Below are 18,028 nucleotides of genomic sequence, written 5' to 3'. Positions count from 1 at the left end.
TGCAGTTTGTGCTGTTCACACTGTCATGACAAAAACAGATCTGAGTCACATGTGTGCAAAAAAACATTCGCCTGCGGTGTGAACGTAGCCAAAGTGTCTATTCATATGTCATAACTTTTCATTTCCACCTGTGTGATGTAGAGGTTTGTTGATTATGGGATTGAACCTAGATTGTGTTGGCTGTACATTAATAGCTTCATCAGTTTATACATACTGTATATCACACAAATTGTGACTGAAATGTTGTGTGTGTTTCAGGGTTTCTTTGAAGATGAGGATGGAAAGGAATATATCTATAAAGAACCAAAATTCACTCCTCTATCAGAAATTTCCCAGCGTCTCCTCAAACTTTACTCTGACAAATTTGGCCAAGAAAATGTGAAAATGATCCAGGATTCTGGCAGGGTAAGACAATGCACACTCATATTTGATCATTATTCTGTGAATAGGTAAAAGCTCAGGAAATCTTGAATATCTGAACACATGTACACAGATTGCACTAGTACAAAAGTTCACCGTAAAAATGAGATGTTAATAGAACGTAAAGCAACAGTTTACCCAAAAATAAAATATTTGTCATCATTTACTGTGTGACTTTCTTTCTTCTGTCTAACATAAAACAAGATATCTCATATAATTGAAGTCAATGGGCTCATGTGTTGTTTGGATCCCAACATTCTTTGGAATTTCAATGTTTGGAACCTCATAAGAGAATTAGTTTTTTTTTTGGAGTGGGGGTTGTAGTAACATTTGAAGCCCAAACTTTGCATGACTTAAAATGTCAAGTTGTCATCACCTAAAATTGTTTTAAAAATTAATGAATCTAGCTTACCTGCTATGCTTGTTGGAGTTATATAGTATATATTATAATAGAAAAGCTGTATCATGATTATTTACTTGATCCAAGTAAAAGTTTTACAGTGTATACACAAACACACACACACAGACTCACACACGCATGTTTGTTTTTGTGAAAAGTGGGGACATCCCATAGGCGTAATAGTTTTTATACTGTAGAAACTGTATATTCTATGGCGCTACACCAACCCAAACCTAACCCTAACCCTCACAGGAAACTTTGTGCATTTGTACTTTCACAAAAAACTCATTCAGTATGATTTATAAACGTTTTGAAAAATGGGGACATGGGTTATGTCCTCCTACTGTAAGTCACCCTCTTCTTGTAAGAGCTGTGTCATACCCTTGTCATTATACAGAGTTCGGTCCTGATATGTCACAAAAACATGCTCACACACACACACACACACTCACTCACTCACACACACACACAAGAACAGAATTACACCATAGATGAGATCAGTTTTGACAACAGACCTCTTGATATGTGGAGTTTGCAGTCAAACCTTAACCCCAATGCACTTCCTGACAAGAATTTTGTTTTTTCATGTTTTATCAGTGTCTAACTGGTCTCCTCCCACCCTGATGTATCACATCTCATCTATCTCAGGTCAACCCTAAAGATCTGGAGGCAAAGTTTGCCTATATCCAAGTGACGCACGTGACGCCGTATCTAGAGGAAAAGGAGCTGGAAGAGAGAAAGACAGACTTTGAGAGGAGCCACAACATTCGGCGCTTTGTGTTCGAGACGCCATTCACTGAGTCAGGAAAGAGGCACGGTGGGGTCGAAGAACAATGTAAACGGAGGACGGTGCTCACCAGTGAGTGATCACTATCACTGACCCCAGAACAGATACTGCAGAGAATACAAAGAACACACATAACAGAAGAAGTGAACATTTAGGTTTTTTCATGCTACAAAACTTAAGTTAGCAATAAAACCCTTGTGTCTCTGTTTGTCTGCCATCTAGCCGAAAGGTTCTGATCATGGTGAGGAATGGTTCCAGTTACATTTCCACTTTAGCATGGTTAGCTAACTGTGCTTATCCATGCTACTGGATCACTTGTAGTTATGTGATGATGGCTTTCTAGTACTGTAGTACAGTATTTTTCTACATGCTGTTTTCATTAGCCTTAATGAACATGCACATAAATGCACACTACGAATCAATCACCAGTTCTAAAATACATTGTAATTCTGATTACCAGGCACTGAATTTGAAAAAGAAACTGCAACCAGTTCAGCATGGGTCATCATGATTTCGCAAAGAGTTTAATGTTTTGTTAGACAGACAAGCCTATTAATATATTTATTAATATTAATATATTAATTAATCTAAGTAAATTTAAAACACACAAAATGATTTGAAAGCACTTTGAGAATCAATTCTGTATGTATTCATTACATGTACACAAAAGCTCCACACATTTGATCAAAAATACAGTAAAATTGTAAAATATTATTAAAAATGGAATCCCAACCTTGCATAAAAAATTACTTTTTGTGTTCATATTGTATTGCAAACAACTGCTGCTGTTGAAGGGTTTTTCCTGAAAGAAAGAAACTTTTGAATTGTGGAGTACATGTAGTTCCTTAATCTGTAACTTCCCTAAATCGTTAGTGTATTGCATTCACCATATAAGTGAACCCGTTCGCAGGGAAACAAGACTTCATGAACATATGTCCTCGGCCTCCATATGGTGTAATCCATTGATTACCCGGCTATTCTTTGAACACTAATCTTTAATGATTACATTTTAGTCTGTATTTACTGTATTAACCCTGTACACCCTGATCTTGAGCTCTGGGCTACAGTTGTTCAAAAACAATTAATCCATGACTTTGTCTCAAGTTGTAAGTGTTGTTTAGTGTTGCAAAAGCAACCAGGAAAATTCAAAGTTGAACCCTGATCTTCATCCTGTGTTAATTTTTCCTGGCCACTGAGGCAGAATGACCTTCTTAGAAAGTGTGTTCTAAATAAACCACTTTTCTTAGTTTCAAGGTGTGCCATCCGCATGGAACATAAATCCTGATTACTGCACAAACATGAGTAGATTTCAGCTGGGTCCTTAATGTGTTTGTTCTGACTTCTAGCCATCCCTTCTCTGAACTTAGTATTGCATTCACTTAATGTTTATTTACTCTGTCTTCTCCTATCTCTCTGTTTCAGCCACACACTGTTTCCCATATGTAAAGAAGCGCATAGCGGTGATGTATCAGCACCACACAGACCTGAGTCCCATCGAGGTGGCAATAGATGAGATGAGTGGGAAGGTGGCAGAACTCAGAGCCCTTTGTGCAGCCAGTGAGGTCGACATGATCCGCCTGCAACTTAAGCTGCAGGGAAGCATTAGTGTACAGGTGTGTGTGAGACGCATATGAACACACATCATCAGCCTGTTCCAAAAGCAACCTAGACAACACTTTTAGGCATTGTGATGCAGAGCCTGTGACAAAGATACTTTGTTTTGTTTAGGCAAAACACTGTACCATTTGATTCCAGAATGCCCTGCAATGAATTTATCAAATATTACATTCAAGATACAGTATGTCTTAAGAAATTTGTGCAAAATGTCAATTTTAAATTAATTTTATTCATTATTAAAAATGATCAGTAAAAAAAGTTTCTTTTGATTAAAGTGTACCATTTGAATCAATATTTTACCCATTATTTATATGCACTTTTTTTTGGCTTTTTAGTATATACATGTAATATAAGCAACATGCTTATATTTAAACTATTAGCCAATGAGAAGATATATAAAAAAAATCCAAGTGGCATGAAAACTTTGGAAATTATGTCATGTAATCATTTTATTTTATTTACTTTTTTTTTTTTCAGAAAAACATCTATTTTACATATTTTTTATGAAATAAAAATGAAATAATACTTTTATTCAGCAAGGATGCATTATTTTATCAAAATGTCAAAAAAAAAAACATAGAAAATATGTATTAATTTTTTTTAAAGCATCTTATAGACCCCAAACTTTCAAGTGGTAGTGTATAATTGTAAAAAACTATATTTATATTTAGTTGTGCAGCCCACCAAAAATATGGAATTCAACAGTAGCAATGTCTTCTTTAGACTAATAATGCAACAACTTGGTGACCTCTAACAATAAAATCAGTCAGTAAACAAAAGACAACAAGAGACCACACTAGATGTAGAAACAAAGCAATTGTGTTGATTCACACTCACATTTTTACCCCAAGTTTGGCATGTTTAGAATTCACTTAAGACATTATTGAGTTCCTTTCTTCCTTGTAGGGCAATTTTGCATGGATTTAAATTTTTGCATGAAGACCTTTTTAGCCATTTAATTCCCACAAGAGCAGCAAGCCTTCCCCCAAATACACTTTCGCCATTATATCACACACTCAGGTTTAAACTGACCTGTAAATGACTTTTTTCTGAAATACTTCTTTCTCTTCAGGTCAATGCTGGGCCACTTGCATATGCCAGAGCTTTCCTTGATGACGCCTGCGCCAAAAAATACCCAGATAACAAAGTCAAACAGCTTAAAGAGGTCTTCAGGTAAATGAACACCATTTGAAATGCCTTCTAAAAATCTCCACACAAGCACCAGCTTTCTTATCTGTGTGTGTATATGGTGTTTGTGTGTGCAGGCAGTTTGTTGAAGCATGTGGCCAGGCTCTAGCTGTGAACGAAAGGTTGATCAAGGAGGACCAACAGGAATATCATGACGAGATGAAAGCCAGTTACAAAGACCTGGCCAGAGAGCTTTCACACATCATGCATGAACAGGTAACCATACACAGTGGCACATCGCAGATCTTCTTTCGCTTATGCAAGCAGAAACACACTTTGAAAGTGTGTCTTTAAAAAGAAGTCTCACCCAGGCTACATATACTGAATCAAAAATACAGTAAAAACACTGATGTTATTAAATATGAATACAAATGAAAGTAACTGTTTTCATTTTGAAAGTATTTTAAAATGTAATTGATGACAAAGCTACATTTTCAGCAGCTTCAGTAATTAAACTAATATGCTGATTTAGTGCTGAATTATTAATAATGTTTAGTATTATTACTGTATTATTATAATATGAAATTTTGCCTAATATTTCATCTTTTTTTGTGGAAACAGTTTTTCAGGATTCTTTGGATAGAAAGTTTAATCACAGCATTATTTAATAATATTTTTTGTAACATTATCAATTTCTTTATTGTCCATTTTCATCAATTTCATGTCTATTATTTTTAATGTTAAACAATGGTAATTTGTCATAGTTTCCATAAAATATTAAGCAACAAATATATAAAAAAATAGTTACTTTAAACTATAATATTTCATAATATTGCTGTTTTTACTGTCTTTTTTTTGTATTTATTTTTATTTTTAATCAAATTAACACAGATTTGGTGAGCATAAGAGACTTCTTTAAAAAAACATTTAAAAATCATAATAATTCCACTTTTTTGCCACAATTACACTAGTAGGTTACCCTGAATGTTTGGTTCATTTTTAATATTCATGATATTTGTTCTCTCTTTTGTGCTGGCCTCTGTAGATCGGATGGTAATAATGCACACAATTAATCAGACATGAAAAACAATACTGTAGAGTTCAAGTGTGAGCTTGATCTGTTCTTTCTCACCCTGCACTCTTCTTCTACATCAGATCTCCACTGTGGAGGGCGGAACCAAGAGCTCTCTTTCTGATTCGCTGCATATTTTCAATGCCATCAGTGGGACCCCCAGCGGCACCACCCTCCATGGCATTCCTAGCTCCGCCTCCACCGTGTGACTCTCACCCCTGGCCTTAAACTTCTGACCCTGCCCACAGACGTTGAAACAAGCAGACTGACTGAAATGCATCAAAAACAAAAGAACAAGGAAAGAATGGAATTTCATTGTCTGACACTCCTGAATGAGTCGAGGAGTGTCCATCAATCAGCATCCAGGACTCTGGGATACAGCAGGTGTGTCCAGTCTTTGGAATGTCTACATACTATCCCCATGTGACTCGTGCAGCTTTTGTTCTTCTCTCATCCACTCCAGTCCTCCATTCACAGGAGTTTCCTGTGGAGACTCTCACTTTTATTTCTTACACAACCAGAACAACTTGAAAAATCTGCACATTCCTTAAACGTAATGCTTCATATATTTCGCAAAAAGAAAATATTTCCATATATTCCGCAACTCTGTATTTTTTTTTGCTGCTCTGTGCTAAAAGAGAGTCTTCGACATCACTTCCTGTGTCTAAAGCAGCAGCCGTCCATTGAGTAGTTGAGAAGAGAATATAACTGTGCTTAAGTGTAGCAGGAAGTTTAAGCTTTACTGTACAAAATACCCACGATCACCTGAGCCACTCAAGCTTTTTAACACACACATCCATCATTTTTTTCCTTTTATTCATTGAAAGCCAAGAAACAGTTGCTGTTTCTTCATAGCGGAGTGCAATAATTCTCTTTCTTTGTCCTGTTTTGGTTCCTGAAGATCTCTTGCCAAAGTGAAAAGGCTAGATGTGAAATATCTAAATATATATGGACAAAACAGATAAACAGAAAGATTTTTATAACCGTTTATGTTTGTTTAAATGTAAATTGTTTTATATCGAGGGTTTGAAATGGAGGAGGGGAGGGGGGGTATTTTTATTTAAAATAATCTGTTCTGGAAACATATTAATGTTCCTAAAATCTCTGAATAAAATGTATTATCTTCCATCAGTTTTCGTGTGGTTTTCATTCTTATCAGTTGCTTCCATTAAACATACTTTATCTCCGCTACTGTGAACTTTATTATTTACCAACCGTGAGATCATTAAAACCTGATCTATACAACCTCATCTATGCAATATTTATGGTTTTTTTATGTATGGTTTATGGCCGAACACACTGCATTATTTTTACCCCTGATTGTGAGGCATTTAGCATGACTGGAAATACATACAGCCCATCATTTATGCTCTCATATCCGAATCCTGGCAATTTTAAATCACCATATATTTTATATAAGGTTTAGAAGAGATAGACAATATTGACAAAGTATCAGATTCAGTTTTGTTTTTAAAGTGCGTTCTGAATAAAACCTGCTGACTTGCTCTCAGTCTACACACACACACACACACACACACACACACACAGACTCGCTCACGCCGTACTCCCCTACTCTCTCCACCTCTGTCGCCATTGTATCGCAGCAACATCTCTGTGTGGATGAGGGCAGTGTGTTTACCTCTCTCTTCCAATGATTTACAGCTCTCCAAACTTCAGCTTTCCAGCTCAAGTGAGTCATTTTAACATTGTATATCAGCTGACGATGTGCTTTCAGAAAGTGTCGTCCACATCTCTCCAAATTCACAGTTAGTACATTTTTACAATGTAAATATAATACTGTTTATATATATATATATATATATATATATATATATATATATATATATATATATATATATATATAAATGTTTTATTAAATTCAATTACATTTAAATTTAAATTAAATACAAGTATAATAAATCATTTACCATTCATTAAGTATAAGGTTTTATTAGATAAACACAGGATTTTATCAACCCAGTAATAATTCTTACATCAGGAAAGTGACTTGAAATAGTTTTTAAATAAAGTTTATTTAAGAATACATTTATTTACATTGATTTAAAAAAAAAAAATTTTTTTAAGGAAAACAATGCCATTTTGCACGTTCACATTATTTGATTTTCAGTATAAATTGATAAGACTGCCATAAATAACTAAACTGCACCCACTCATACACACATTTTCTCTCATTTTAACCCAGGGGTAGCCGAGGATACATTTTATTGTCCAGAGTCTATAAAACCCTGTTACCTGTCTCTCTTAGATTACAACTCAGTCTGTCCGGGGTCGTGTGTGTGTGTCTGTGTGTGTGTGTGTGTGTGTGTGTGTGAAAGAGAGAGCGAGTGTGAGTGTGTGTGTCTCTGTACTAAAGGATATTCTTTACGAGAGGACTAGAAGACAGCCTCAGGCAAAGCGGTAATCATGACAGGTGAGTAAACCTAGATGTTGATATGGAACAATATAATAATAGTTCTCCCTTTTAACTCTGGGTTAGTACATGGAGAGTAAATGTGTGTGTTTTTTGCATATAAAGGGCAATGCACAAATTGTTCAGAAATGTTACAGTGTGACAATGTTTGAAATAGCATTTGAAGTCAGTTAAATGAAACTGAATCCATGTTAGAGCTTTTTTAATGACATTTCACTTCATTTCTGCAGACAAAGAGGAACAAAGGACAAAGAAGATCAAGAATAGTGTAAGACTTAATTCTGTGCTAGTGACTCACAGAATTACTATTTTTATTTTGTTCAATTTAAGCATTTATTTTTAGTTGCATAATAAATATGTTATGTCAGCACAATTAGTAAGAATACCAAAATATACAGAACTAATTTGGCAAAATACAAGTTATTAGGAATGATTTTAATTGAGCTGTGGTTTTTTGTTGTAGCCAAGTTGCTTGGGATATCCTATCAGTATATTTTTCATTGTGGTGAATGAATTCTGTGAGCGATTCTCCTACTATGGCATGAAAGGTGAGCCCAAACACATGAAATGAAGTGAAATTTTGGCTCTGTTTTACTTGTTCTTTCACATAGATCTGTAGTTCTCATTCTTTACTTCTTAGTACGTGTCACTCATCTCTTTTACTGTGCTCTGTGTGTTGCAGCGGTGCTGGTGCTGTACTTTAAGTATTTTATCGGTTGGGACAATGATTTGTCCACCACCATCTACCACACCTTCGTGGCTCTGTGCTACCTAACACCCATCATGGGGGCCATCATTGCAGACTCATGGCTGGGCAAGTTCAAGTGAGTTTTAGGGCTGGGAAAATGTTCACAATAACATACTATTAACTAGGACCCGTATTTTTCGGACTATAAGTCGCACCTGAGCATAAGTCGCATCAGTCCAAAAATACGTCATGATGAGGAAAAAAAACATATATAAATTGCACTGGACTATAAGTCGCATTTATTTAGAACCATGAACCTTACCACCTCCAGCCGCGAGAGGGCGCTCTATGTCTTCAGTGTAGACTACAGGAGCACTGAGCAGCATTAATGAGACGGTAATGTTTTCTATTGGTTCATTTCTCTTGGTTCATTTCTCTCGGTTCATGTCAAATTAATTTTGATAAATAAGTTGCACCTGACTATAAGTCACAGGACCAGCCAAACTATGAAAAAAGTGCGACTTATAGTCCGGAAAATACGGTAAATGCAATACTGATCCCAATCAAGTCAAGTCAAGTCAAAAAAAAAATTATAATCTTTTCCTCCTGAAAATTTATTTAGCACCACCTTGTGGCTTCCTGGCGGTCACCGGACCCCAGTTTATGCACTTGTATGAAGTACACTGTCACCCAGTCAAAATGCTTAGTTCAACAACATTTTTTTTTTCTACTATAATAAATATATGTATTAACATGACCTCCATTCTCCACATTTCCCAGGACTATTGTGTATCTGTCCGTAGTGTACACCATCGGCCAGGTGATCATAGCTATCAGTGCCATCCATGATATCACAGATACTAACAGAGACGGTACACCAGACAACATGACCTTCCATACGTGAGTTACTGCTTGGGAATTTTTTTTTTATTATATCATTGCAACCCAAATAACCTATTAAGTTAAAAGTAGCATACTCTTTATTAGGTGCTACATCGAGCAATCATTTTAAATACTGACATTGTTATTATGTGATTTCTGACAAATTATTTGGTGTGAATTTGAATTTCTTCATTTTTATTTTTAGTGCCATGTCCATGCTGGGACTCATGCTCATTGCCTTGGGAACTGGAGGTATTAAACCCTGTGTGGCAGCGTTTGGAGGAGATCAGTTTGAAGAACATCAGGCATGTGGACCCTCACACACACACACACACACACACACACACACACACACACGCACGCACGCACACACACACACACACACAAACCCTATTAAAGAGGATCTACTGCATTCAAGCATAGCAGACATTATTTTGTGTAAATCAGCTTTTATCAGTTAAAGGTAAGTCTGATATTAAGTGTTAGAGATGAACAAATGGAGATACTTAGGTGAGTTTTAGCCCCCTCCATCCCTGCCACAGGGATATAAAGTCTAAGGGCCAAAGGTCAAAGTGTAAAATCTGAATATTTTAGACTAAATGTTACAATATGATTAGGGTAAAAAGTTAGAATTCCTCTTATTGTAACATTTTTTCCATGTTTTCAGCCAGTAGAAACTTCTGAGGAACTCAACAAGTGATGCAGTCTTAATGGCTTAATATCATATTTTTATTATGATACATACAGGTTTATGAAATATTTTATTGTTGTTTAAAGGAAATAACACTTTATTCAGCAAGAATTGATCAAATGTATCAAAATTCATCAATTCATTCAATGTAGCATTGTCATCACAAAAATATTAAGTAACACACATATTTTCAATATAAAAAATGTTTCTTAAGCACCAAATCAGTATATTCTGAAGGACTGTAAGACGCTGAACACTAACTTTACTGTCACAGGAACAAAATAAAATCTATTAAAATTGAAGCCATCACTTTACAATGTAATAATATTGTAATACAAATAAATAATTAAAGAGTAATAATAAAACATTTAAAAAAAATGGCCTACCCCAAATGTTTGAATAGTAGGGTATATAATATATTTTATATTAATAATGATTTTTATTTGATTTCAGGAAAAACAAAGAAGTACTTTCTTTTCCATCTTTTATCTGTCCATTAACGCTGGCAGTCTTCTCTCCACTCTCATCACACCCATCCTGAGAGGTATTTACAGCAATTACAATCTGAACAGCAACTTTGGTAACACTTTGTTTTAAGGTGTCCTTGTTAAACAAGTTACATGTACTAACTATTGTAATACCAATAAATTATGCATGATTACATGCAAGTAACCCTAATCCTAACCCTAACCATATAGTAAGTACATGTAGTTAATTAATATCACTCAGTACTTAAATGTTGAATTACACTGTAACAAGGACACCTTAAGATAAAGTGTAACTGCATCTTTTACTTTTGTTGGTAATACATGGTAGATTGGTAAAAATGCATATGAACAATATGTCTTGTCTTTGTGTGTATTTGTCAGCTCAAGAGTGTGGTATCTACTCAAAGCAAAGTTGTTTCCCGCTTGCTTTTGGGGTCCCTGCAGCTCTCATGGTGGTTGCCCTCAGTGAGTTGAAACTGTTTCGGTCTACTTGTATTTATTTTAAAACGTGCAATACCTTTGATGACCACGCGGTGGCAGCCGTGACCGACTGAGGCTCTTCTTCTCTCTGCAGTTGTGTTCATCGCAGGCCACAGCATGTACATTATAGAGTCCCCCAAAGGCAACATCCTGCTGCGAGTCATGCAATGCATTGGAGTAAGAGCACAGACAAAACTATGCTTTCTTTAAGAAACAGTATTACGTTTTTGGAAAAGGGGAGAGCTAAAATGAGCCCAAATTACAATTCACTTTCCATTAAAAGACAGTGTAACTTGCAAGCTTGATGAACAATCAAAATTTAGTATTCAAATATTATAGTGACTCAATATACTCCAAACATTAGGCCAACGAGAGATTTTAAAACGTAACATTCTTTTATACATAATGTAGATGTAGTATAGTATGAAAATCACACCTTGTGACCATGGACCACAATATATTATAATATATTTTTAGCAATAGCCAATTCATTGTATGGGTCAAAATTATATATATATATATATATATATATATATATATATATATATATATATATATATATATATATATTTTATGCCAAAAAGGATAAGATTCTTTTTATGCCAAAACTAAAACGTTATGTTCTATGAAGATATTTTGTACATTTCTTTCTTACTGTAAATATATCAAAACTTAGTTTTTGATTAGTAATATGCATTGCTCAGAACTTCAGTTGGACAGCTTTAAAGGCGATTTTCTCAATATTTAGATTTTTTTTTTTTTTTGTACCCTCAGATTCCAGATATTCAGATAGTTGTATCTCGGACAAATATTGTCCTATCCTAACAAACTATGCATCAATAGAAATATTATTTATTCATCTTTCAGATTGACCCTTTTGACTGGTTTTGTGGTTCGTGGGCTCATATATGCTGGCGTTATGCACAGTAACTCCATTAACGTAGCCTATATTAACTTCTTGATACAAATCAAATAAATGCAGTCTTGGCGAGCAGAAGGGACTTCTTAAAAATACAAAATAAAAACAATCTTACTGTTCAAAAAGCTTTGGCTGGTAGTGTAATTGATTTGGTAACATCAAGTCATGTGGAAAAGTCTATTTGCATGAGAGTTTTCTTTTATCTTCTATAGTTTGCAGTTAGGAACCGTTTCAATCACCGCAGTAAGCAATACCCCAAGAGAGAGCACTGGATGGACTGGGCAGAAGAGAAGTATGATGTATGTTACACAAACCATCATGATTAAATGTTTTATATGTGCACTCAGTTAACTCTTCAATGCAGTAAGAAGTTCACAGACATTCTGTCTTTTTACAGAAACTCCTGATCGCTCAGGTGAAGATGGTGTTGAAGGTTCTGTTCCTCTATATTCCTCTGCCGATGTTCTGGGCCTTATTTGACCAGCAGGTCAGTGTAGAAACACAATGATGCTACAAATGCCATAATCAAATCTGCATTCTTGCACAAACACTAATCTGTCTTTGGGCTTGATGTTAAATGAGAGTGTTGTTGTCTTTCCAGGGCTCCCGTTGGACTCTTCAAGCTACCACTATGGATGGTAACTTTGTAAGTTCAAATTTTTGCAGAAAACTACCGAATGCACATATATCTGTCCAGTTATGTTGTCATATTTCTTATGGTACATCCCTTCTTTCTTTCTATCATCATAGGGAGCGTTTATAATTCAGCCAGATCAGATACAGGTGAGACTGATTTATTCTACACACGATTTACTTTGTGTGTCTATACTTGTGTTTTACTATGATTAACAGGATATGAAATGATCAGGACACTATGTGATGATAATATTGTACATTGTAGTGTACATACAGTGCATTTGTACTCATTATTTACATTCTGGGGCAGATTGTGAACCCCATACTGATTGTGATAATGGTGCCAATCATGGACTCTGCAGTGTATCCGCTTATCAAGAAGTGCCATATTAACTTCACGTAAGTGCTGGATAATGTTTACTGAATTTGCCCTTGTGATATGATGTTATTTGACGGTGTGATTTTGTGTGTGTGGTGTTTCCCAGGCCCCTGCGGAGGATGACTGTTGGTATGCTGCTGGCCGCATTAGCATTTGTGGCTGCTGCTCTTTTGCAGATTCAAATTGACGTGAGTAACTGATACCTAGCAGTCTAGTAGATACTGTATGTTGCAATGATGTCTGAGGAACATAACCTGATGCTTCTTTTAGATTGGTATTGTTACAGCATGCTTATTGGCTTGCCTTCTGCCCTTAGCACTCTGGTACAATGATTGTCGCAATGCATTTGATATACTGTACATTCACAGCGAAGAAAAGAAATTGTATGTTTCTGACATGCTTGTCTTGTAATCCATCAGAAAACAATGCCCGATTTCCCATCAAGCTCTCAAATCCAGGTGAAGTTCCTGAATTTGGAGAACACATCAGTTCCTGTTGTAGTAGAGGGGCAAGAACCGTTTGCTGTTTCTGGCTTTGATGTAAGTTCACACAATGAAACATCAAACTTAAACAGTTTTTCAAAGAGTTGGAAAACCATAATTAAAAGGAAGTAACAAGGAAGTCTTTTAAATTATGGGAATTTTTGGCACTATGAACAACTTGGAAACGTATACTCAGAAAATGTGAAAATTTTACTAGAACTATTTAATATTTTTTCTTAAAATTTGGAAAATAAAACCTCAGATGAACATCACATGACATCCACTTTCACCAGCAATAACATTTTTCTATATGACTTTATCGAGATTTTATTAAATTATCACATCATTCTGGAGGAATTTTGGCCCACTGTTATTAATTGATCCAGCTTATTGAGGTTTAAGGGCATTTGTTCATGCACAGCTCTCGCCACATAATTTCAGCCAGGATGAGGTCTGGAATTGAAAAATCTTGATTCTATACTTTTTAGCTGTTAGATTTTGCTGGTGTGCTTGGGATCATTGTCCTGTGGCATGACCCAATTGTGGCCCAACTTTATCTGTCGGATGGATGGCCTCACATTGACTCTAGAATACTTTGGTATACAGAGGAGTTCATGGTTGAATGACTGTGAGGAGCCTAGGTTCCATGGCTACAAAACAAGCCCAACATCATCTGCCCTGCACCAGCATGTGTGACTTTTGGTATGAGGTGTTTGTGCTGATATGCTCTATAGGTTTTCACCAAATGTGGCACTGTGATGTACGGTCAAACATCTCCACCCTGGTCTCATCGGTTCAAACTATGGTTTGTTCAGATTCAACTTTGCAGATCTAAACCGTTTTGTTTGTTTTTTTTAGATAGAAGAGGCTTTCTTCTGGCAAGCCCAATAAACATGCCAAGCTTGTCTAATATTTTTCTAATTGTATAGGATTTTTTCCTGAAAGGAATAAAAATTCAGACCGTACTGTTATTGCCACATCTTAAATTACATATTCAGTAGCATTCTGTGATGGAAATGACACTTTTGGAATAAAATAGCCTACTTTTTCTCAAGGTGGTTAATTTCATAGTCATGTATTTAGAATACATAAATGCTAACAAATTGACATTTCACACGTTTTTACATAATTTGAAACCTTTCCTTGGTAACCAAGTACAAGTACACTAACTTGTGAAAAAACTTGATTTGGGGCAAAATTGTTTGTTATTGTGGACAGTACAACTTTGACAAGCAAAATTTTGGAATAAAAGGAACAAAAACAAAAAATAAAAAGTATGATTAATTTTTTAAAGAAAATTCATGAAAACTCATCTCAAAACAGAAATAAATGAATCAGTTTAATTAATCATCTAAAAATATAGGTTCTTTTAAAATGTAGTAATATTTGACATTGTTATATGGTTTTATTGTAATTTTGATTAAACAAATGCGGACCCACTTTATATTAAGTGGCCTTAACTACTATGTACTTACATTTTAATTAATAATTTAGTACAATGTACTTATTGTGTACATATATGTTTTACATTGTACTTATATTTTAAAAAAAAAACTACATGTAATTACATCTGTATTTAATTTCTGTAATTACATTTATAATTACACTGTTGACCTATACTTTACACCTTAACCCACCCTTAAACTTACCCATACCTCCAACATTCTCCCTAACCTTACCCCTATCCCACCTCAATAGCAGCAAAAGTGTTTTACAATACAATATGAACACAATAAGTACATTGTACTTATTTTTGTATGTAAGTACATACTAGTTAAGGCCACCTAATATAAAGTGGGACCACAAATGCAGTCTTGGTGAGCAAAAGAGAATTCAAAAACATTAAAAAAAAATTGGACTCACCCTAGCACTGACCTGACACTTCATAACAGCAGTGCATGTATAAAAGAAAACTTTTTCATAAAAATCAATCCCTGGGACATAAAAATGCTTTTAGTTGAGGAAACATTATGCATATGTGCTGTATGTTATCTGTACATAATCGTCTTACAAATTCTTTTATGTTGTTTTGCTCCCCCAGTCTAATGATTATATGACACTTGACAGCGAGAACGTTACAGTCTCTGCTGGAGAAAGAAACGCTACAGCTTATTTCCAGAAGAAAACAAGGCACACGGTTTTGATAAATACTGATGGAATGCTTCAGACTGTGAGTGCTGCATTCAGTTTTTTTGTTTTTTAATCATGGTATTTAATTAAATATCTTAAATGTGTCAATTATTGTGATCATTTTAATGTCATGAGTATACAGTAATTATTACTGTAATGTTGAGTGTGTTCTGATTCATTGTTTTGTTTACAGCTTAATGACATAACCGAGAAACCAAACCAAGGCATGAATGCGATCAGGTTAGTGCATTTATTAATAATGTTTCGAATATTTTTTTCAAATTGTTATCTATTCAAACTGATTAACAGCAAACATGTGTTGTAGGTTTGTGAATGGCTTTAGGTCTCATCTGAACTTCACAATAAAGTCTGATAATCTGGGTCTCATCGCTCCCTTACAAGGATCAGGCTACCTCAATGTTTCCCACGGCAAGTATGTGTCGTGTTTTATGTATTGTGTATTACAGTTACTAATATAAATATATATTCATATGCATACACATGGAGCTGTTTTTACAGATGAAAATTGCAAACCCAGAAAGCAGTGTAAACCCATTGCTAGGCTGCTTTTCTACACTGATTTGATGCCCCCCTTCCCAGAGCCAACTTTACTATTGTGAATGAAGAAGGACAGATGTGCCACTACATCCTGCAGCTGGGCTTCGGAAGCTCCTACACAGTCCTGATCCCAAGCACCTTTCGTTTTGGAGAATCTGTAAGTCATGTTTTTACAGTCGACGATTATATTATGAACACTATTAGGAATAGTTAGAATCTTATATTACCATCGGTCTGGATGTGTGTACAGTGTACCGAGAACATTAAAGCAATACAGGATATTGAACCCAACGGCATCCACATGGCCTGGCAGGTCATTCAGTACTTTTTGATGACCTGCGGAGAAGTGGTCTTCTCTGTCACCGGCCTGGACTTCTCCTATGCACAGGTATGCCTTGCTCCGAAAAATACAACTGAGCTCTTTAGTAATAATTCTCTCATAATTTGACTGTTACCTTTTAGGCACCAAGCAATATGAAGTCAGTCCTCCAGGCTGGATGGCTGTTGACTGTTGCAATGGGGAACGTCATTGTGCTCATCGTGGCTGAGGCAGGCTCACTTCCAGATCAGGTATACCACATGAACTGCTCGATTAGATTTTGACGAAATCCTGGTCAAATGTCAATTACTGTTGCCATCCGTATTGCTGTAAGCTCATCTGTGTTTATGTTGTTGCAGTGGGCAGAATATGTGTTGTTCGCGTCTCTCCTGGTGGCCGTGAGTATCATCTTTGCGGTCATGGCTTACTTCTACACCTACATAGACCCGGCGGAAATTGAGGCTAAATCTATGGAGCTTGAGCCAGAAGAGAAGAAAAAGAAAGAGCTTGAAATGACGGCCAAAGACAATTCGGTGTATTTAAACAACAAGATGTCAAAGAACACAGACGTCAACCAAACGAAGATCTAGATTCATCACTTCTTTTTCACTTGATCTGTGCTTTGAAAGTGTTGGTGTTCCCTTTACTATTGATCGAAAAACTGATTCACCATTTTTTAGCGAAGCTGGGTTTGGGATTTGTTATGCAGTAGCACAAATACAACACAACCCTAAATCAGCCCAAGGGAAGCAAATTCTACATGAAATTGAATGGTGTGCTTGGGATGACAACCATGGGCAGAAGAGTTGGTTATGGTTAAGATCAGCTGCACTGGTGCCTTTGCAGGTTGGATTTATTTATGAGTATATGATGTTATTATCAATAAATGGATGAGTTAAAGAGGCCCTCTTTTATGGACAACATGGAAAAAAAACAGTTTAAATGGAACCTAAAGTGTAGAATTACGTCATACTGTTTTTAAATGCTGTTTCCCTCTTGTACTTCAAACAGCACGATCCTGTTTGTGCTTTCAGAAAATATTCTAAAGTGCGTCTAATGAATTTTTATTAATAGCCATTCATCTACACCAAGTAATGGGTAAAACTAAAGATTTGAACATTTTCAAATAATTCATTTTCACAATAGTAAATGCAACTCAATTTGCAATATTTAAAGGGGTTACAAGAAGAACGTGCCATATAACTTGCACCAGCTACGAGCATTAGAGTCGTTTTCTTCAATTAATTTTTTTAATTATTTTTTCTACATAACACTGTAAATGGATTTTAAACTATATTGGGTCCAATAAGCTATGAATGATTCAATTATTGATGAAGTGCTTCAATAAAATATATATTTATGCCTCACAATAAAAAAAAAAAATTTGCCAGTAATCATGATTATTTTGAAATAATTACATTTATGCATATACCAGATGCTTTTATCCAAAGCGACTCACAGTGCATTCAGGCTATTTTTTTTTTTTTTACCAGTATGTTACTATTTAAACAGTAGTACATT

General features: G+C 35.5%; 2 protein-coding genes across 10 annotated transcripts in view; both read left to right on the top strand.

Moving 5' to 3' along the window:
- Positions 1-6,550, top strand: part of LOC113093263 (dedicator of cytokinesis protein 9-like) — an 81,316-nt gene extending 74,766 nt beyond the window's left edge. For 7 of the 9 annotated variants that reach the window (XM_026259111.1, XM_026259104.1, XM_026259086.1 and 4 more), the window contains 6 exons: positions 259-405; positions 1,469-1,679; positions 3,030-3,220; positions 4,297-4,397; positions 4,490-4,628; positions 5,508-6,550. In XM_026259111.1, the coding sequence (XP_026114896.1) occupies positions 259-405; positions 1,469-1,679; positions 3,030-3,220; positions 4,297-4,397; positions 4,490-4,628; positions 5,508-5,633 (915 nt within the window). In that variant the 3' untranslated portion in view covers positions 5,634-6,550. Of the gene's footprint in view, positions 1-258; positions 406-1,468; positions 1,680-3,029; positions 3,221-4,296; positions 4,398-4,489; positions 4,629-5,397 lie in introns of all 9 variants that reach the window. The other 2 variants (XM_026259097.1, XM_026259092.1) reach the window with 2 other exon arrangements.
- Positions 6,551-7,600: 1,050 nt separating this feature from the next.
- LOC113093248 (solute carrier family 15 member 1-like) lies at positions 7,601-17,943 on the top strand. Its single transcript, XM_026259056.1, has 22 exons — positions 7,601-8,123; positions 8,319-8,403; positions 8,538-8,679; positions 9,324-9,443; positions 9,631-9,730; positions 10,570-10,660; positions 10,986-11,069; positions 11,179-11,261; positions 12,216-12,302; positions 12,401-12,490; positions 12,605-12,649; positions 12,754-12,786; positions 12,950-13,038; positions 13,125-13,206; positions 13,438-13,557; positions 15,542-15,670; positions 15,824-15,870; positions 15,956-16,063; positions 16,231-16,345; positions 16,439-16,576; positions 16,651-16,758; positions 16,867-17,943. The coding sequence occupies exons 1-22, from the start codon at positions 8,061-8,063 to the stop codon at positions 17,095-17,097; spliced, it is 2,190 nt and encodes a 729-aa protein (XP_026114841.1). The 5' UTR covers positions 7,601-8,060; the 3' UTR covers positions 17,098-17,943.
- The last annotated feature ends 85 nt before the right edge of the window (positions 17,944-18,028 follow it).

This window comes from Carassius auratus, chromosome 6 (genome assembly GCF_003368295.1).
Source record: "Carassius auratus strain Wakin chromosome 6, ASM336829v1, whole genome shotgun sequence".
NCBI lineage: Eukaryota > Metazoa > Chordata > Actinopteri > Cypriniformes > Cyprinidae > Carassius > Carassius auratus.
Note: the sequence above shows the minus strand (reverse complement) of the source record. Positions and strands in the feature narration are given on the sequence as shown.